General features: G+C 40.8%; 1 protein-coding gene across 2 annotated transcripts; it reads right to left on the bottom strand.

Annotated features, from left to right (window-relative positions):
- Positions 1-2,226: 2,226 nt before the first annotated feature.
- LOC127004667 (protein bric-a-brac 2-like) lies at positions 2,227-15,340 on the bottom strand. Of its 2 annotated transcripts, none has more exons than XM_050872752.1 (9): positions 15,225-15,340; positions 12,569-12,755; positions 11,742-11,933; positions 11,092-11,510; positions 9,989-10,136; positions 9,630-9,798; positions 9,214-9,432; positions 8,720-8,833; positions 2,227-8,414 (listed from the first exon to the last, which is right to left on the bottom strand). In XM_050872752.1, exons 2-9 carry the CDS (start codon positions 12,752-12,754, stop codon positions 8,329-8,331), a joined length of 1,533 nt encoding a protein of 510 aa, XP_050728709.1. In that variant the 5' UTR covers position 12,755; positions 15,225-15,340; the 3' UTR covers positions 2,227-8,328. The 2 variants fall into 2 exon arrangements, with proteins under 2 accessions (XP_050728709.1, XP_050728710.1); XM_050872753.1 differs by having other exon boundaries at positions 9,989-10,133.
- Between the last annotated feature and the right edge of the window lie 2,294 nt (positions 15,341-17,634).

Genomic DNA, 17,634 nt, shown 5'->3' with positions numbered 1-17,634 from the left:
AATATTTTTAATACACACTAACACTTTTGCACTTGCTGATGTAACGTTTTTTAAAACAATGGCAAACTTTAATTATGACAGGTATAGGATCAATAAGTTTACAATATTTTAGAACTAAATTTCCACAGAAAATAAATCTAAAAATTAACATGGACGCAAACTTGTAATTATTTGCACCACATTCAGCTTCTGTTCCACGAGTGTCATGCAAGCTGCCGGCCACAGCAGCCATGGACAGCACTGAGCCATGTATTGGGACTTGCACTTCAATCATGTATCCAGAAATACTCATTGTGGCCTAGCAAAACTCACATTTGATTGTGCTTGTGAGAAGCTGTGTTCAGATTAGTGTGAATACTGAGAATATATCATGTATCTTGCTACAAATTAGTTTCTTCCTCTACTAGAATACCCCTTAGGTTATAGATATAAAACCTTAGTCAACATAAAACTATTTTTCCTGTCACTACCTTGTAATAGTTCTGAATTATGCTGTTTTGTGCTGGCAATCACACATGGAGTGGATTTCCTCAGGAATAATTTTTCATTTGGCATTAGCAGCAGAGCTAGGGATCAGCCAAAGGCTCCTCACTAATGATAAATACATGTGCCTCAAATGAAGGGCAAAAAAGTAACCAAAGAGGAAGACATTTACATTCTCAAATATCTTGCTACCACTCTTCATCTTTATCCTGTTGAGCTTTTTCTGGTCTTCATTACTTTGTGTAAGTTGCAAGTGCCAAGACATAACTGTGACATTAGATAATAGGGGAAGACTTTCTTCTATCAGGAATATATATAGATGATGAAGAAGCTGGTGAGGTCCAATCTAGCCTAAAGTACAGAGTTTTGTGTCTGGTGTATAGGGAGTTTGGAACAAATTACAAAAGTATTTAATATTAAAGTTTTCTTCAACTGAAATGTGATGCCAGTCTGCAGCAATAACTCATGCCAACATTGCCATGTTTTCAATGACATTTATTCAATAGAAATAAACATTCACTATGATTACTTTGCAGCCAATATGGCAATCTTTTTAATGAGATGTAGCCTGATGCATCAGTAGATACAGTGGAGAAGGTAAGTATAAAAATCTCATTTAATACAAAATTATGTAAGAAGACAAATATATTTTACACTGACAGTCAATGTTAAATGATTTGTTAATGTTCACTGGGTTTACAGTACTGATGACAGGCAATCTCTAAATACTGGTGTTCACCAGCCACTGAACTTGCCACTAGATATACAAGTAATATTTAAAAGCTACCAAGGCAACATCTGTTTGTGCATAAATTGTTAAACTTATTTTGAGACTTGTACATTTCCACTTCCTACAACCTGCCCTTATTGCTCCCTTATGCTGCCTGGGGGGACATGAGAGGTGCAATGGCAGCATTCAAACTTAAGCAACAATTTCCTTCGCTAACATTAATCCAACCACATTCGAAGAAAATGCCATGCCAGACATATCAGCCATCCTCCTTAAGTCTCTTCAGAAGATTTCCGAGAGATCTAAGAGGTGACTTTTTTTCATGGTGCACAGTTACACACACAGAAAGTTTTACTCTTGAGATTCCATCCTCATTAACATAAATGATGCCTTACTCTGAGTCTGCATACTCCTGACTTCTTTATAACTGCTAGAATACATTTAACCTTTGAGCACCTTCATACCATGTCACAGCGCTGCCATGACCACACAGCACAAATCATCAAATGCCAACCAAACACTTGAAACACCCCATCTTCCTGAACAGCACAGTATAAGGGCAACAACATTCCTCACTGACTAAGACACTCTACAAAGCTATCACTGTGAGCACTTCTTCCTCAGGTAAGGCACATGGATAAGGTGTGCAAGTAATGTGTGGACCTGAAATGTGAATGCCTCCTACTGCACTCATCTTAGAAATTTTTAATTGGGGGAATTGTATATGTATATATATATATATATATATATATATATATATATATATATATATATATATATATATATGTATATATATATATATATATATATATATATAATACAAATCAGTTAAATGGGGGGTATAGAAAATAAGTCCCAGAAAATCATATTTGAACATCATGCTTTTGACCTTATCATTCCATCTGAATAAACATGAATGAACATGTTATTACACATCTCAACAAGCCTTCATGGTTGATGCATTGTCAAGGAATAATGGTAGTTTAATGAGAGGAACCTTGTCACCCACATGAATTCTTTTATTTATTTATTTATTTTTTTTTTTTTTTTATGTTCTTCCTATGGTGCCAGTAGGCTTCCTTGGTGGGGCCTGGTGGTCGGCCCCAGCCTTTTATGGTACAGGCAAGTGTTTATAGTGGCACCATCTTGCTTGGCTCATGTGGTTCCCCAAGGAGCTCATCTTTGATCCTCTTTTTTAGAGAGAGAATCTAGAGTCCGGGTTGATAGGTGGTCTTCAGGAGGGCATGTATATAGTCTTAGGCCACTCGGTGGTGACAGAAACCCCCAGCTTGTGGTGGCAAGCGGAACGCGAACCCACATCCTCCTGGGTGCCACACCCACACGCTAACCACTTGGCCACCGCCTCAAACTTTTGGTCATACTTAGATAGGGCAAAAGACACTTGAGGTCTATGCTTCATGGAGGCCTTGTTCATAGTTATCAAGTGGAAGGGGAGATATCAATCCTTACAAATGCTGTAGCAGACCAACAACCTCCATCAACAATAAAATGACATTTAAGCTATAATGCAGGACAAGGGGGAAGCAAAGGTGAGCCGAGGCTGTACCAAGAGAAAAAAACAATAATTCATACAAAATTAATGGGAGGCTAAGGGGTTTTTCAGGTAGACTTTAGCTCCCCCCCCCAAAAAAAGTCTCTCTTGGCACCACCTGTCTGAATGCAATTGAAGAAAATCTTTGTATTACAGTGCTGATGGCAGACCCTGGGGATGTTCATAGTGTCCACATAAGCCATACAAAATTCAGAGTGAAGATGAGCAACATCTGTGCTCAATGAGCTAACTGTTGTGTGAGGATCAGCTGGTAAAAAAATAATCTATGAAAAGTTGGAACTGTAGGATGCATATTATGAAGACCTTGTAAAGATTTGTTATCAGGGATAACATCCGAGTTTATCTGTATGACCTTGAAAAGAGGCACCAGTCAAAGCAATGGCTACCAAGGGACACATATGCACCAACCACGGCAACCCTCACCAATCCAGGCTGGAGCTTCCAGGATACACAAGGTAGGCTGCTGAGAATTTCCTTTAAAGTCAGCACATGACAGATGCAAGCTACCACTCAGGAATGTTGAAAAAATATTACACTGGAAACAAATGCCCTCAAAAACTTCACCAGAGTCCACTTTCACCACAATAAACATACCTATTTATTTCTCTTGTCTTGAGGAGACAACTCTGCATGAAATCCAATAGGAATTACTTTGTCATCCATTTTCTAGTCTAGATATAACCCCACCTGATTTCTCTCTATTCCTAAACTGATAAGACACACCTTGAGGGAATTCATTTTTCAGCCGCTGATGATGTCAGGAGCTGTAATGATTTATGTTGCAAAACCCTGACTTCCTTAAAATTGGCTTACAAATGGCTTACATTCTAAGTTCCATAAATGTGCTGACAAATGGAACAAATGTTCAAAGCCATTAAATAACTATCCCTGCTTCGATGAAAACTTTATGGTAACTTGAAGACCCCTCATAAGCTTTGAGTAAGATTAGCAAAAATATACAACCAAGGGCTTTATAATTATTTCAAAAAATAGGTGGAGAGTATTGAGGTTGTAGCCCACAGTATTATATTAACCTAAGTAAATTTATGTCCCCCTCAATGAAATTGTATTTTAGAAGTATATTTAAAAGTTGTTGAAAAATATTGTTTTCCAACCCGTGGGAGGTGAGTCTGAGTGCAGGTGTGAATGAGTTCAGTGTATTCCTACAGGCAAGAACGAGAGGGAGGAGAACGCACACCCAGGTCCACCAATGGTAACTAAATTTATCTTAGGTAAACACTGGCAGTCAAATGGTAACTGCACCACAGCTGTCAAACTGTATAAAAACTGACTATAATCTATTAACAAATGTACAAGAGTCTATCTCTATTAAATGCCTATGATACAAACTTAAATTGCTAAGAGATACCTTAATGCTATCTGGAGCAACAGATCAGGAGAAAGTTTCCACAGTTTGTGCCAGAATCAACTAACTAATGGTGCTCAGCATAGTCTTATTCAAAGACAAAACTTATCATTTACTTTACTGTTTAAAGATAGTCATCCTTTGGGAAGATTTATGTGGATATTAAAGTGTAAAAAATTCCTTATCATCCTATCCAACTACAGTAATGATGCTCTGCTTTTAAGGCAACCAACGGTGGTAGTGCTCACCACACTAGGCTTAGCACAGCCTCACATGCCATCAACGACAGTTCAGGAATTTTTTTGCCTTAAAATTGTACCCTTTAACATATGAACAAAATCTACTAAAACAGATGTTAACACACAAATAAACAGGAATTTCATGAAATGAGCAACACTGCAGCTGATGCAAATGTCACTGACATTGCACAACATCCTGTGGCATCCTGCAACATTCTGGACAGCTGCCCAGAGCACCGATGTGTGCAAAGGAAGCATGATGGGTGCAATGTGCCCCAGACAGTTCCAATGGCTAAAGCACATGATATACAATTTCTGGACACGCTTAAGTCAATGGTAAAATCTGGTCACTGATATGGTTGCCAAAAAAATCATGAAAAGCTTTAGAAGCCATCACCAATTTACCATCTGCTTTATGGACTTATCACAGCTCTCAGACCACTAAGGGTCTGGGCCCGGCCTAAGCATTACCTAAAACTGTCTGATGCAGGAAAGCTTCAGGCAAGTTTCAGTCACACATTCAGAACATCTTTGTAACTGTGATCATTGAACAACTGAGGGAAAGCCTGAAGCAATAATCCATGGAAGTCATCAGCTCCAACAAAATCACAGTTTATAACCATTTTCCTTGACATTTGTACATAGCACTTATAATAGTACATCATATAATGTTTGACAGTGGACTATGAAAGATTTGTCAATGCATGTTAAACATTTTTCTCCCAAACACACCTTAATATTCCTTCATTTAAGTAATGAAGGTTAGCATAAATATTTCGAACCACCGGTAGTAAACCCTTTCAAGAAAGGTAATGGAGATACGACTCTAGGCTAATTCGTCAATACCTGCCTCAGGAATAGGTAGTTTCATCCACCGGAGAGTAACCAGTGAGGCGTACACCAGACTTGAGTCTGAACCCTGGCCCCATATCACCAAGCTGTGTTGACAACATCTCACTCAAGTCACAAGCATACCAGTAAAACCTACTTTTCATAACAAAAACAGCTTCCTTCTAAAACAAGTAAGACTATTGGTAACATGCTGATCACACATGAGTGATTCATGTCAAGCAAATTTCACTATCAGTCCAAGACCCTTCCAATCCATTGGCAACAATGCCCCAATGGCAGCTAATGGTACAGCACTTACAGTATCTGAAAGCTTACAGAACAAAAGATATGGGTAACACACACACACACACACACACACACACACACACACACACACATCAAACAAGATCCTAGGAAGCTTTCTGAAACAAAAAAGAAGAAAAATGGCAGAAAGTATAATATCCACTGTTCAAGCCAAATATAATCTTCCCAGAAGTGCTATTACTACAATTCATGCACACACACACACCAAAAAAATAATTAATTATTACGCATTGTGAACTTTATACCAATATGGCAATCCATTGCCAATACCATACTCCTGTGCATTATAGATACTTGAATGTGACTGGCAAACTAAAATGGTACACAGTGGAAAGGACAGCAAACATTCACATTCCAAGTAATCCCTTTTCTTTTTCGTTTTTGTTTTGCATATCAGAAATGTTCACTAAATTACTATCTTCTCAACCACAAGCTGAATCCATCCCAGCCATAAGCCACACAGAGGAATGAGGAGTCAATATTCTAAAAGCTCTGGTCCAATAGTCCAACCTTGTCACAAAAATGAAAAAAAATCCTGTCATGACACCAATGCACTGCTGACTGGCAAAGCAACCTCATAGTGGATGATGCGAGGGCATGAGAAAGATATCTCTGATAGGTGTAAAAATGAAAAATTGTATAAACATTAGAAATATAAGACAAACATAACTTGGATAATATTTTGAGTTTTTAGCAAAGCACAAAATATACTACTTAATGGTGATTCCAGATTAAAAGAAAAATCACGTTAGAATGTTCTGCAACTTTACAATATTTTGGCAAGGATGAAATCTACTTCAAATCATTTATTGTCAGTGCACCCCAGCCCCTGAGCCACACACCAACACTGGAAGGTAGGATATCAAAAGGACTTGGCACAGGAGCCAGCACCTGATCACAGTGAGAGTTGGTTATATAAATATCATACTGCATCTCAAGTAAGTTTTCTGAGCTGAGTATTATGAATCTGAGGCTCTTTGCACTACAGTACTACTCAGACTGACTACATTTTGATTTTTATATGAACTTAATTCCCAAACTGTTCATGGGTGGATACGCGGTGAGTGATGATATGATTGCGGTGGTGGCGGCGATGTTGGTGATGATGGTTATAATAACTAAGAGGTTGCTTTAATGTTGCCAGCGATTCATGCCATTGATGGCATCAAGAAACACTGAGAAACGGATCTAGGTGGCTGCAGGTCTTGCTGTCATGGTTGTACTATCAATACTGATGAGAGGACTCAGTTAAGGCACACCCCAACCCCTGCTCAAGGGAAAAGTTGTAACTTCACAGAAGTACAAAGGCTTGATTCACTCCTCATTCACCCAACTCTTCAAACTTGGCTGCATATTTGGTTCTGGAAAGTGAATGTACAGCAACAATTTCTTAAAACTAAATAAAATAAAAATTCTACTCACCATCATTTGGTAACAAAAGAAACATCTCAATGGAAAAAAGTGCAAACTAAAACTACTTGGTGGTAACTTTCCCTCAACCTTAACAGAAGGTAATATAACACAACCATAATTTCCCATTGGTAAGTATAAGTAAGCTCTAACTCAATTGGCTTGATTGGTAACCAGTTGCAAGGCGGCCGCGCAGCTGCTGTGGTGCGGCGCTGGCCAACAACCTCAACCCTCGAGGCCTGCACCAGACAAGGTAACAGCTCCATGCACACTCTTTGTACATCAGTTCCTACAAAGTTACACCTAAGCTGCTTGGTATGTCATATCATTTCCTTTTCATCAGGAATTCTCATATCATAAGTTAGATGTGATAAAACATATCATCATATCAAATCAACACTGCATCACACATGGCAATGCAAAACAAATTTCCTTTAATTTGAGATCAAAGGTACCGGAACTGAACCACTGCTATCTGCTATAATCCTCATCATCAGAATTTCAATAAATACGATCATAAATACGTTAGTAAGCTCATAAGAAGGTTAACAGATTGTGTTGCCATCTACCACAAAGGACACTCACCTACTCACTCACTCACTCACTCACTCACCCTCATTCATTCATATGCCATTCCCGTACTAAGAAAGCACACACTTATATTCCACCACCAACGCCTCTCACTGATGGCTGACAACAAATATAATCCTTCTCTTGGCGGCATGACGTGAAGGCAGCGTCACCTTCTGCTGGCAATCTCATGCACAAGAAAATCCTTAACACTATAACTTCTACGTTACCACTTATCCACTGGGAAAGTTTCAACAGCACCGGACCTCAAAAGGGAGGGAGTCATTATGAGGACGCTAGCCTTGGGAGAGTCCAGTACAGGTGTGTGGCTTGAGGCACCACCCAACACCAGGGAACACTTGGTTTGCTAGTTGAGCAAGATCTGATTGTTGGTTCAAGAACATAAATGCGACTACAACATCACAAGGGAGGTTAGTAATGACGACAGACAGGTAGTGAAGAGACGGACGAAGCTCAAACCAAGCGACGCGAATCCCAGGCACAAATAGTGTCTTTCTTAACATTCTTATACTATTAGTCCCATAAATCATATTCAAACTCAAAATTTGCTCACCTCAGACTTGAGCCAAACAGTGCTGAGAAGACAACACATCACCTTATACATACCCTAAGTTTTGTGCCAAATTGTAGTTGGTAACTTGAGTCTTCAATAATCTTTGGTGGTTAAAAAAAATTGTATCTGACAAAAAAAAAAAAAAATCAATGCATGAAAAGACTGTTTCAATGCTACTTCCCTCTCCAATGAAGCAGCATCTTTGGTCTGGAGGGTCGGCTGGGAGGCTTACCGATGGCCATTCTTCTTGTGCTGGTACATGTCGTATTTGGTGCGGAACAAGGCACCGCAAGAACATGAGAATGGCTCCTTCCCTGCAACGGAAAGCATTCACTGTCAACTTCACTCACCTGTCCTTCACACTTAAATCACAACAACAGTATTCAATAGTTTATGCCCTTACTGTACATCAGCTATTCATATGCAGACTTTTTATCATTTTACACTAGCACCTATGAAAAATATAAATCATAATTTGTTCCCAGTAGCCAATCAAAATGCAGGGCAACCATAACACTAGCCTTTACAGAAACTTAAGTTCACAGGTAACATTGTCAAATAAAGAAAGGTGTTCAATGGAGAGCTGTCAGTAACTGTTGCTCTACAAACAAGAACAAACCTTCGGCATGCATGATGGCCATGTGGGTGCGGAGTGTGGCAGCATCCCTGTACATCCTCTTGCAGGTTGGACAAGGCCGGGGCTCGTGGAATGCTAACTTGCGCTGGTATTGCTCTGGAAGAAAATTTCAATGCTAAACTTTATCGTTACTGCTAAATTATGCCGTCCTGGATACTGTTAACTGTTAACCCTTTGACTGCAGATTTCCTACAAGAAGACATCACCAAACTACAGGAATGGAATAAAAAGTGGCTGCTACAATTCAATGAAGAAAAATGTCAAGTCATGCACCTTGGGAGGGGATATCCAGCATACCAATACCACATGGGAAACACTCCACTATCCACCACAGAGGCAGAGAAAGACCTGGGAGTATATGTTAACAGGCTACCAGTGAAAGCCAAATCTGTGCCAGTCGCAGCAGACGGGTAAAAGACTTAATCAAAGATGCTGGTTTGCACTATGTGTATAAAAGTAATTCTACAAGTGCTTACCCAAAGTGGCTTGCACCTCCTTCCCTGACACAAGTGACGGGTGGATGTATGGCTGGCTGGTGCTGGTGGTGCTGGTAGTAGAACAAGGCCCTGTGCCGGCCATCTGCTGCGTCAGGCTGGTTGGAAGGGTGCCTGTGCTTGGGAGGGACGGCAGCAGCACCCTCTGTACCACCTTTTCCATGCTCAAGGGGCCTTCACTTATGGCCGTGTTACCAAGTCCTAAAGAAAATTGACAACCATTACTAAGGTCCCTACAATCTCATGACAATGCCAATATTGCAGCCACAGTGACCCAACTTGATAACAGGGGACCATGCAAATAGCTGCTTTTTGGCTTAGGGTGAGAGGTGTACAAAAATGACAGCAACCCAGACCAGCCTCTCTACTGCACACAAAGAAACCAAATACAAAGTTACCTGGTGTGGAGAGGAGCAGCGTGGTGCCTGCCTTGCTGCTACAGGTGGGAGGAAAAAGGCCCTCGGATGCCAGAAAAGAAATGTAATTGACTGGCCCTGGAGGAGTGGATGACCCGGCCACAGGATTGCTGCTGTTGCTGTCCCCGTCACTCTGGCTCAGCTTGCCGCCCTGCAGGGACAGTGCTGTCTTTAAAGAATCCACATCACCATTCTCAAGTAGACCAGAGTCCAAATCTCCCTGCAGGAAAATGCATGTATACTTCAAGCTATACATGGAGCTATTTATGGATGAGAGGCTTATCAAACAGGCGTAGAGGGGCCGATATGTCTAAGAATATGGGCTTTACATTTTAACTTACCATGATCATTTCTCCATCCACCGAAACCTCTTCCACTTCCTCCTTGACCCAAGAGTCGCCATTCAACATTTTGCTGCCGGTACTTCTAACTTCCTTCACGTTTTTGTCGGTGTGGTTGTCTGCCATCTTTTCATTTTCTTTATTACTGCTGAAAGAAATGTGAAGTGGATCAGTAGGATGAGTGAGCATTGGAGTGAAAGTAGGAAGTAGCAGGATGAGTGTGCTGAGAGGGAGTGCCAGAACAGGGAGAGATGGAGACACTTCTGCCACGGCCACCCACTAGAGGAAAGGTTCCATGAGGGAGCAGGGCATCGGAGATATAGAATACGGTAGATAGACAGATGTAGGAATATGTTGATGCAGGTAAAGAAACTAAGATGAAAATAGAGAATTTAGAAAAGGGAGAGCAATTATAAGCATCAGTTCAACTAACTAGAAACACTGGGCCATGACAAAACCCTAACTTCAAGGAGATATATGAACTAAACACTCTTACTTTTACAAAATCACAATACTCATCATCACTCTACTCTCCTTCCTACACCAGGCATGGTTAGGGCACACTTAAACAACAAAAGAATGGACTGAGGAGAGTGGGTGATGGGGCTTCAGGCAGGGTGGTCTTTTTCTTATGGCAACAGTGATATTGTGAAGCTCTCTACTGAAATGAGGCAAGCGGAAAGGCATTTGATTTTTAGATAATGCAACTCACATCAGCAAACTATCCAGGTGCTCCGAGGCAAAAATCTCAAACCATAACACAAGAATGAGGTGCTGGGAGGGTCAGTCATATGAATTCCTTCCACATTGGGTCTTATTATTAAACATTTCGTTGCCCAAGTACACATATTTGACTAGGCTTTCGTAGGAGTTTGGGGGGGCATGTTCAGGGGGTAGTTTTATGACCTTGGTGGTAGTTCGACCCTTCATCTGTGCCATGTACCTAAAATAACACTCACAAGAACCCGACTGACCTACTTTTTGGCATCTGGAAATGGTTGACGTGAGAGGCAGAAGCATCTGATAATACTGACCATTATCCGAAACCTTCATTTATCCACTGAATTGATGCCAAGTAACTGATGCTTTAATACTAGCCTTACCTGTCGCTGCTTGGTGGGACAGCAGGTGTGGTGGGTGGGAGAGCTTCCTTCTTGAGGGGACCATTGGTGGTGCTGGATGTGCTGGTGGTGGTAGAGGTGCTGGTGGTGGTGGTGGTGAAGGCAGTGTCGTCAGCCAAGGTGGGTTTACACTCGGCCTGGCCCTGCTTAGTGGTAGCCGCTAGCAATGCCTCTCTGCTTGACTGAGATTCGGCCGTACTGCTGCATTCTGTTGACTTGTCTGGCTCCTCTGTGCGCTGCCTCTTGGCCGGAGGAGCGTCACTGTCGTAGGATGAGTCTCCTTCACTCTCACCCTCGTTCTTCACGTTTGTGGACTCTGAGACTTTTTGTGCTTGGTTGTCCTCCATCTCCTCGTCCTCCTCCTCATCCTCAAAGTCCTCGTCACTCTCATCTTGGGTTACCTGTTGAGTTGTTGTTGCGTTAAGTGTGGAGTATCTTCACACACACAAAGGGCAGCAACTTATAGTATAATTCAACAAGGAAAGAGTTCACTCTGTAATATAGTATGGTACCTGACTGCTGATGAGGGCTGAATTGAAGTGAGATGAAAGAGAACACAAGAATGAGGATAAAGAACAGAATAAAGAAAAACAGATAACCGCAAACCAAGAAAAAAGAAGCAATCATAGTACCTGACTGCTGATGAGGGCCGAGGTGACGTGGGAGAGACCGGTCACGCTGAGGCTGGTTGCTGCGTTCAGAAGGTCAGCCAGATGGTCCTCCTCCACCACCACCTCCCCGCAGTACATGAAGTGCAACAGTGCTACCACCTGCTGCCACCCCAGGCCGTCCAGGATGATGATGGGGTGATCGCACGGATGGTCCTGAAATGGCATGGATGGAGGGGTGAAGACTTGTAAATTTTGGAAATGATAGAAAGAGAAAAAGAATTACTGTAATGGTCCTGAGATAACACAGAGAGATGAAGACTCATAAATTTTGACAATGCAAGAAAGAGAAAAAAAGATTACATTAACAGTCCTGAGATGACAGAGACGGAGAGATGAAGACTTGTAAATTATAGAGAAAAAGGACTATATATACTAAGACATATGGAGGCAAGGAAATGATTCACAGGGCAAAACGAAAAATACTGCATGAGATTCTGCCTTCATGTCCCACTAAAGGCAAATAAGTAAGTATTACATCAATTAAAAATAAACTGATCAATGCCCAACAAAAGCTATTCCCTACAAAAACTGCATAATAATCATAACAAAATGGTGCTTCAGTTTAAAACAACCAACTGGTGTAAAAAATTAAAACTTGAGTAGGAAGAGACATATTACAAGGACATGAAAAAAACTAGTACCATGATTGCATTGTTGTATGCCCAGCAACACTCTTCAAGGGAGTTCCAAGGAGCAAATATAAGGTAGGGTAAGGTAGGGTTAGGAAAGGTAAGGTAGGGCAGGGTAGGGTGGGGCCATGTAGGGTAAGGGTTCTGATTCCAACCTACCTTGAGCACTTTCCTGAAGTAGGCGCTGCAGGCAGACAGCACCAGCTTGTGCGCCCTGACAGTGTTCCCCTCGCACGCCACAGTGACATCTAGAAAGTCTTCATCGTAACGCAGGGCCTCCAGTGCTGACGTCACGGAGTCACTGTAGTTGTGCCAGCGCAGCCAGCACCGTCGTGGCTCCCCCATCCTGGGTGAGAGAAATTGTGTCTACTCTCTCTTTCCACCACAATCAGTATCTACAGTAGCATCTTTTTGGTGTGTGTGTGGGGTTTTTTCTCTCTTTTATAGCAAGGGAGGCAGCTCAAGGGCAAAAAACAAACAACAGAAACAAAGAGACCTGCTAGACGCTGCTCCAATCAAAGAAAACAGAATGAGAAACCAGAAGAGAGGTCATTTTTTGGGTGGAGAGGTGCCCTGACACTCTCCTCTTGAAAGAGTTTAAGTCACAGGCAGCTATGTTGTGTGTGCACGATTGCCTTTTGATTTCAGAGGAATACTGTGGCTGAGAATTATCTACGGGTGTAAGTGTGAGAACAGTGCTGGAGGACGAGAAAGAGGCAGACAATAGGGCATCCTCTGAGGAGGTAATTGAAGGAAGTCCTGGAATGGAAAATATAACAAAGGAGCAGGTGAGTTTTCTACAGCACTGATTATCACTCATGGGATGGTATACTATATGTGTGGGGCTATCAAGGAAGGTCATCATATGGGGCCATAAGGGAGGGCCGTCTAAGTCAGGGGTTGGTGACTATGATCCAATATAACCTCCCAGACCACATTTTGAGATTTTTTTTTTTTTTTTTTTTTTTTTTTTTACAGCACAGAGCAACTCAAGGGCAACAAAAAGATGCAAAAAAATATCCCACTAACTGTTGCTCTCATATAGCAATTAGTAAAGAGTGGCCAAAAGAAAAGTCAATTTCAGATGGAGTAATATGTGATAACAAAGCAATATAGTAGTGTTTTTTGTGCACACAGTATGGTAAAATTCCAGAAGTACGCCACCAGGCCGCCAACTGCCAGTGACAACAACAAATGGTTCAAAGTGAATCATATCACGTCTTTTTCATAGGCAATTAACTCTAACCAAACTAAATCTTACCTGACCTAACTTAACCCGGTAGCAGCGACGGGCCAAATTTGTGATTTTACCGTGTAGCAACGATGGGCCAAATTTGTGCCATGATGTACACCCCCCAAAATAGATGATACATAATCTGATCACAAATGCTTTGATATATATTATGAAATGGTTTGTGTGAGGGGTGATTTTTTCTCATTTTTCTCGCTTGGAGGGACTATTCAGAAACATGATCCCCGCTGCTACTGGGTTAACTTTATCTAACCTAACTATACCTGACCTGTGCTCTGCTGCCAAAATGCAATAGACAAAAATAAATCCATAGACAGACCACTTTTTAATAACTTAACATCTCAAAAACAAGTGATTTGTGATGGCCAAGCAATACAGCACGGCATTGTACGTGAGCAAAGTACCTCACATAGCACAAAGATATCCTCTGCAGTGAGAAGGGCATACTTATGGAATAACACTGAGATAGACCATGATAGTCGAGGGGGAAGGGCTGCAAGAGCATAATAAAGTACATCTTGAGAGAGGAAAAGGACTGAGACTGAGATGAGGGAGCAGGTCATAACGTGAACCAGAATCCCTTAACAATAAAACGCTTTGACATACAAGGACTAAAAAGAACTAAGATTGAGGAAGTAGCCTAATTTGTTTTACATGACCAAGAGAGAGGAAGAAGGAAAACAGAGAAGGGAAGAGAGCATAACAATAACCAGACTCAATTAATACTAAAACCCACTGACACACAAGGACTAAACACAGCCAAAATTGAGGATGTAGTTTGTTTTTCACGATCAAGAGAGAGGAAGAAGGAAAGAGATGGATGAGGGAACTGACGAGACCTTTGAAACGCGAACCATAATCCCTTAACTGTAAAACAATTCGACATACAAGGAATAAAAAGGATCCAAGACTGAGGAAGTAGTTTATTTTCCATGACCAAGAGAGGAAGAAGGAAAACAGAGAGAAGGAGAACCAGAATCCCTTAACAATAAAACAATTCGACATACAAGGAATAAAAAGGAACCAAGACTGAGGAAGTAGTTTATTTTCCATGACCAAGAGAGAGAGGAAGAAGGAAAACAGAGAAGGAGAACCAGAATCCCTTAACTATAAAACAATTCGACATACAAGGAATTAAAAGGAACCAAGACTGAGGAAGTAATTTATTTTCCATGACCAAGAGAGAGAGGAAGAAGGAGTGAGACGAATGACCAAGGACAAGGACATAGAAGAACTAAACAGACCCAAAATAAGGGAAATAGGTTCTTTTATATGATCGAGAATGACCATGAGTGTTAATTACCCATCATTAAGCTTGGCCATGGGTGCTTATTTACATGGCTTCCTCCCACTGACAAACACACTAAATAGACTCAAAATAAGGCAAAAATAGTTTATATATATGGTCAAGAATGGCCAGGAGTTTGTTTGTGTGTTTGTTTACATGCCTTCCTCTCCCTAACCTCCCTCCCTCTACTTGACCACCCTGACCTATTCTATGACCCTCCAGGACCCTCCACGCCTCCCCCCAGGTCAAAGATCGTGATATAAACCGCCACTAACCTGCCACCAAGGGTTTGACCTCGCCTGACCTGTCCCCGAGGTAAGTAGTCAGCCCGCAGCGCCTCAAGCCCAGACCCGCGCTGCTAAATTGTTGTACTCAGCGCCTTGTATCTTTTTATTTTTGGGTATTTACTCTGTCATTCAGGCATATCACGTTTTTAAATCATAGTTATCATCGAGGAAACTTAATTGTTGGTCTGTGTTTTGAGTGGCAAGGGTATATTAGGGTTATTATAAGTGGTGTTGGTATCGTATTTTTGGGTTGATTTTCGTGCATACAAACACTGGTCCAGACTTGATGTTGCCATGTTCTCGTACTCAGCACCTTGTATCAATCTCTTTCAGGCTATCAATTATCGTATTTAGGCATATAGCGTTCTTTAAATCCAAGTTATTGTCCGAAAAACGTAATTGCTGGTCTGTTTTCTGAGTGGCAAGGATAAATTAGCGTTAGTTGAAATGGTCCGAGTGTCGTATGTTTAAAATAATTATCGTAAGTCTACAAATACTGGCCCAGAAGCTCCGACCCCTACACTCTTCTAAAAAAATAATAATAAGTCTTCGTTTGTAACTATTTCCTGTGAGAACTTAAGATAAAACTGTATACACTAGTTGTCAATGTATTTTTAAAGGGAAAATATGCTTACCTTCACATCCGTACAACACATTAAAGCTGTATTTGTGTGGATGAGAAGACAACCCGCAACTCGAAATACATCTCCGCCAAAGCAACAGCCCCTTTTAAATGATTGATTGATTGTTTATTGTTGCAGATAAACAAATAAATATACATAGTTACTCGGATGTATAGTAATTGTAATGTATTTAGTTGACATTATTCACTTCACCGAGCCTTCACCTGGTAGCACATAAGCTCAATCTTTAAATCCCTTTCACATATGTACATAGATAGATACGCGCGTCCCATCAGCTATATACCTCTTAAAATCTTCCTAGTCCTTTTTTAATTATTCTGTTCTGTCTTTTCCCTTCTTCTAAATCTTCCCTTATATCATATACATATATACATACATACGTAACTTCGATCCCTCTAAGTTATACCCCTTAAACCTCAATCAATCAATCTTAAAATCTTCCTAATCCTTTTTTAATCCTTCTGTGCTGTCTTTTTCCTTCTTCTAAATCCTCCGTTATATTAAAATCTCTAATCCTTTCTCTCAAATTCTTCCTTCTTCAATCAATCAATCAAATTCATCCTTTAAAATCCTTCCTTTTTATCCTTTCCTTCTCTCAAATCCTTCCTTCACTCAAATTCATCCTTTTAAATTTTCTTTTTTATTCTTTCCTTCTCTCAAATCCTTCCTTCACTCAAATTCTTCCTTTTAAATATTTTTTTATTCTTTCCTTCTCTCAAATCCTTCCTTCACTCAAATTCATCCTTTTAAATCCTTTCCTTCTCTCAAATCCTTCCTTCACTCAAATTCATCCTTTTAAATCCTTCCTTTTTTATTCTTTCCTTCTCTCAGATCCTTCTATCTTGTCTTCTTCCTGCTAATCCCTTCTCCTTTGTTGTTTACTTGCAACAATAAACTATCAGTCAATCAATCAATCAATAATTCAATCCCTCTATCTTCAGAAAACTTCCCTCCACTTATACACATTCTTTTCCATCTTTTCCGCCTCACATCAACTACTTCCAAAGGCTGAAAAGAAGATAAACTGGGTTCTAATGAGTGTTTTTAGGTTCAAGGTACAGAGGAAGGGTCAAACTACCAGCAGGGTCATAAACTACTACCCTTGGAAATGCCCACAACTCCTATGAAAGCCTTGTCGAATGTGTCCTTGGGCGTCAAAATGTTTACAAATATGGTCTTAGGACACTAGTAGACAGCATGCCCCACATGGATTGATCTCTTTTTTCCCTTGTAAGCTCAATGCAAGGCCTATTTGAAGTTACTTTGACTAATCCTTCTATCTTTACATATTGCTTATAAAGGGCCTATTACACTGGGCAAATTTTCCATGGATCCTCTGGCAAACCACGATTTCCGCTAGCGTGGTTCTTATTTGTTTCTTGTTATTGCTGTTGATGATGATGGCGAGTAATACCGTCGTCCTTCGGTGAAATCTACCGTAGCTTTGGAAGATCGTGGACACGTCAGAAAACCACGGAAATATGAGAACCATGTCAGTGGAAATCGTGGTTTGACTGAAGATCCACGGAAAATTTGCCCAGTGAATAGCCCCTTAAAGTTGGGATGGCATGCACTGTCTCTCTCCTTTCTTGTATTTCTTTTTATAACAATGAAGGGTGCCGAAACTACATCACCTACGTACTACATTATAGATATATCTAATGCATTAGATGACGAGATGGTGTGCTCAGTGATCTCTCCGCCTCCAGCAACACTAAATGCCTTGGTTTATATTATGTTGTGTCATTATCGAC

The sequence above is a fragment of the Eriocheir sinensis genome, chromosome 28, assembly GCF_024679095.1.
Source record: "Eriocheir sinensis breed Jianghai 21 chromosome 28, ASM2467909v1, whole genome shotgun sequence".
Taxonomy (NCBI): Eukaryota; Metazoa; Arthropoda; class Malacostraca; order Decapoda; family Varunidae; genus Eriocheir; species Eriocheir sinensis.
This window is presented reverse-complemented; position numbering and strand designations above follow the sequence as displayed.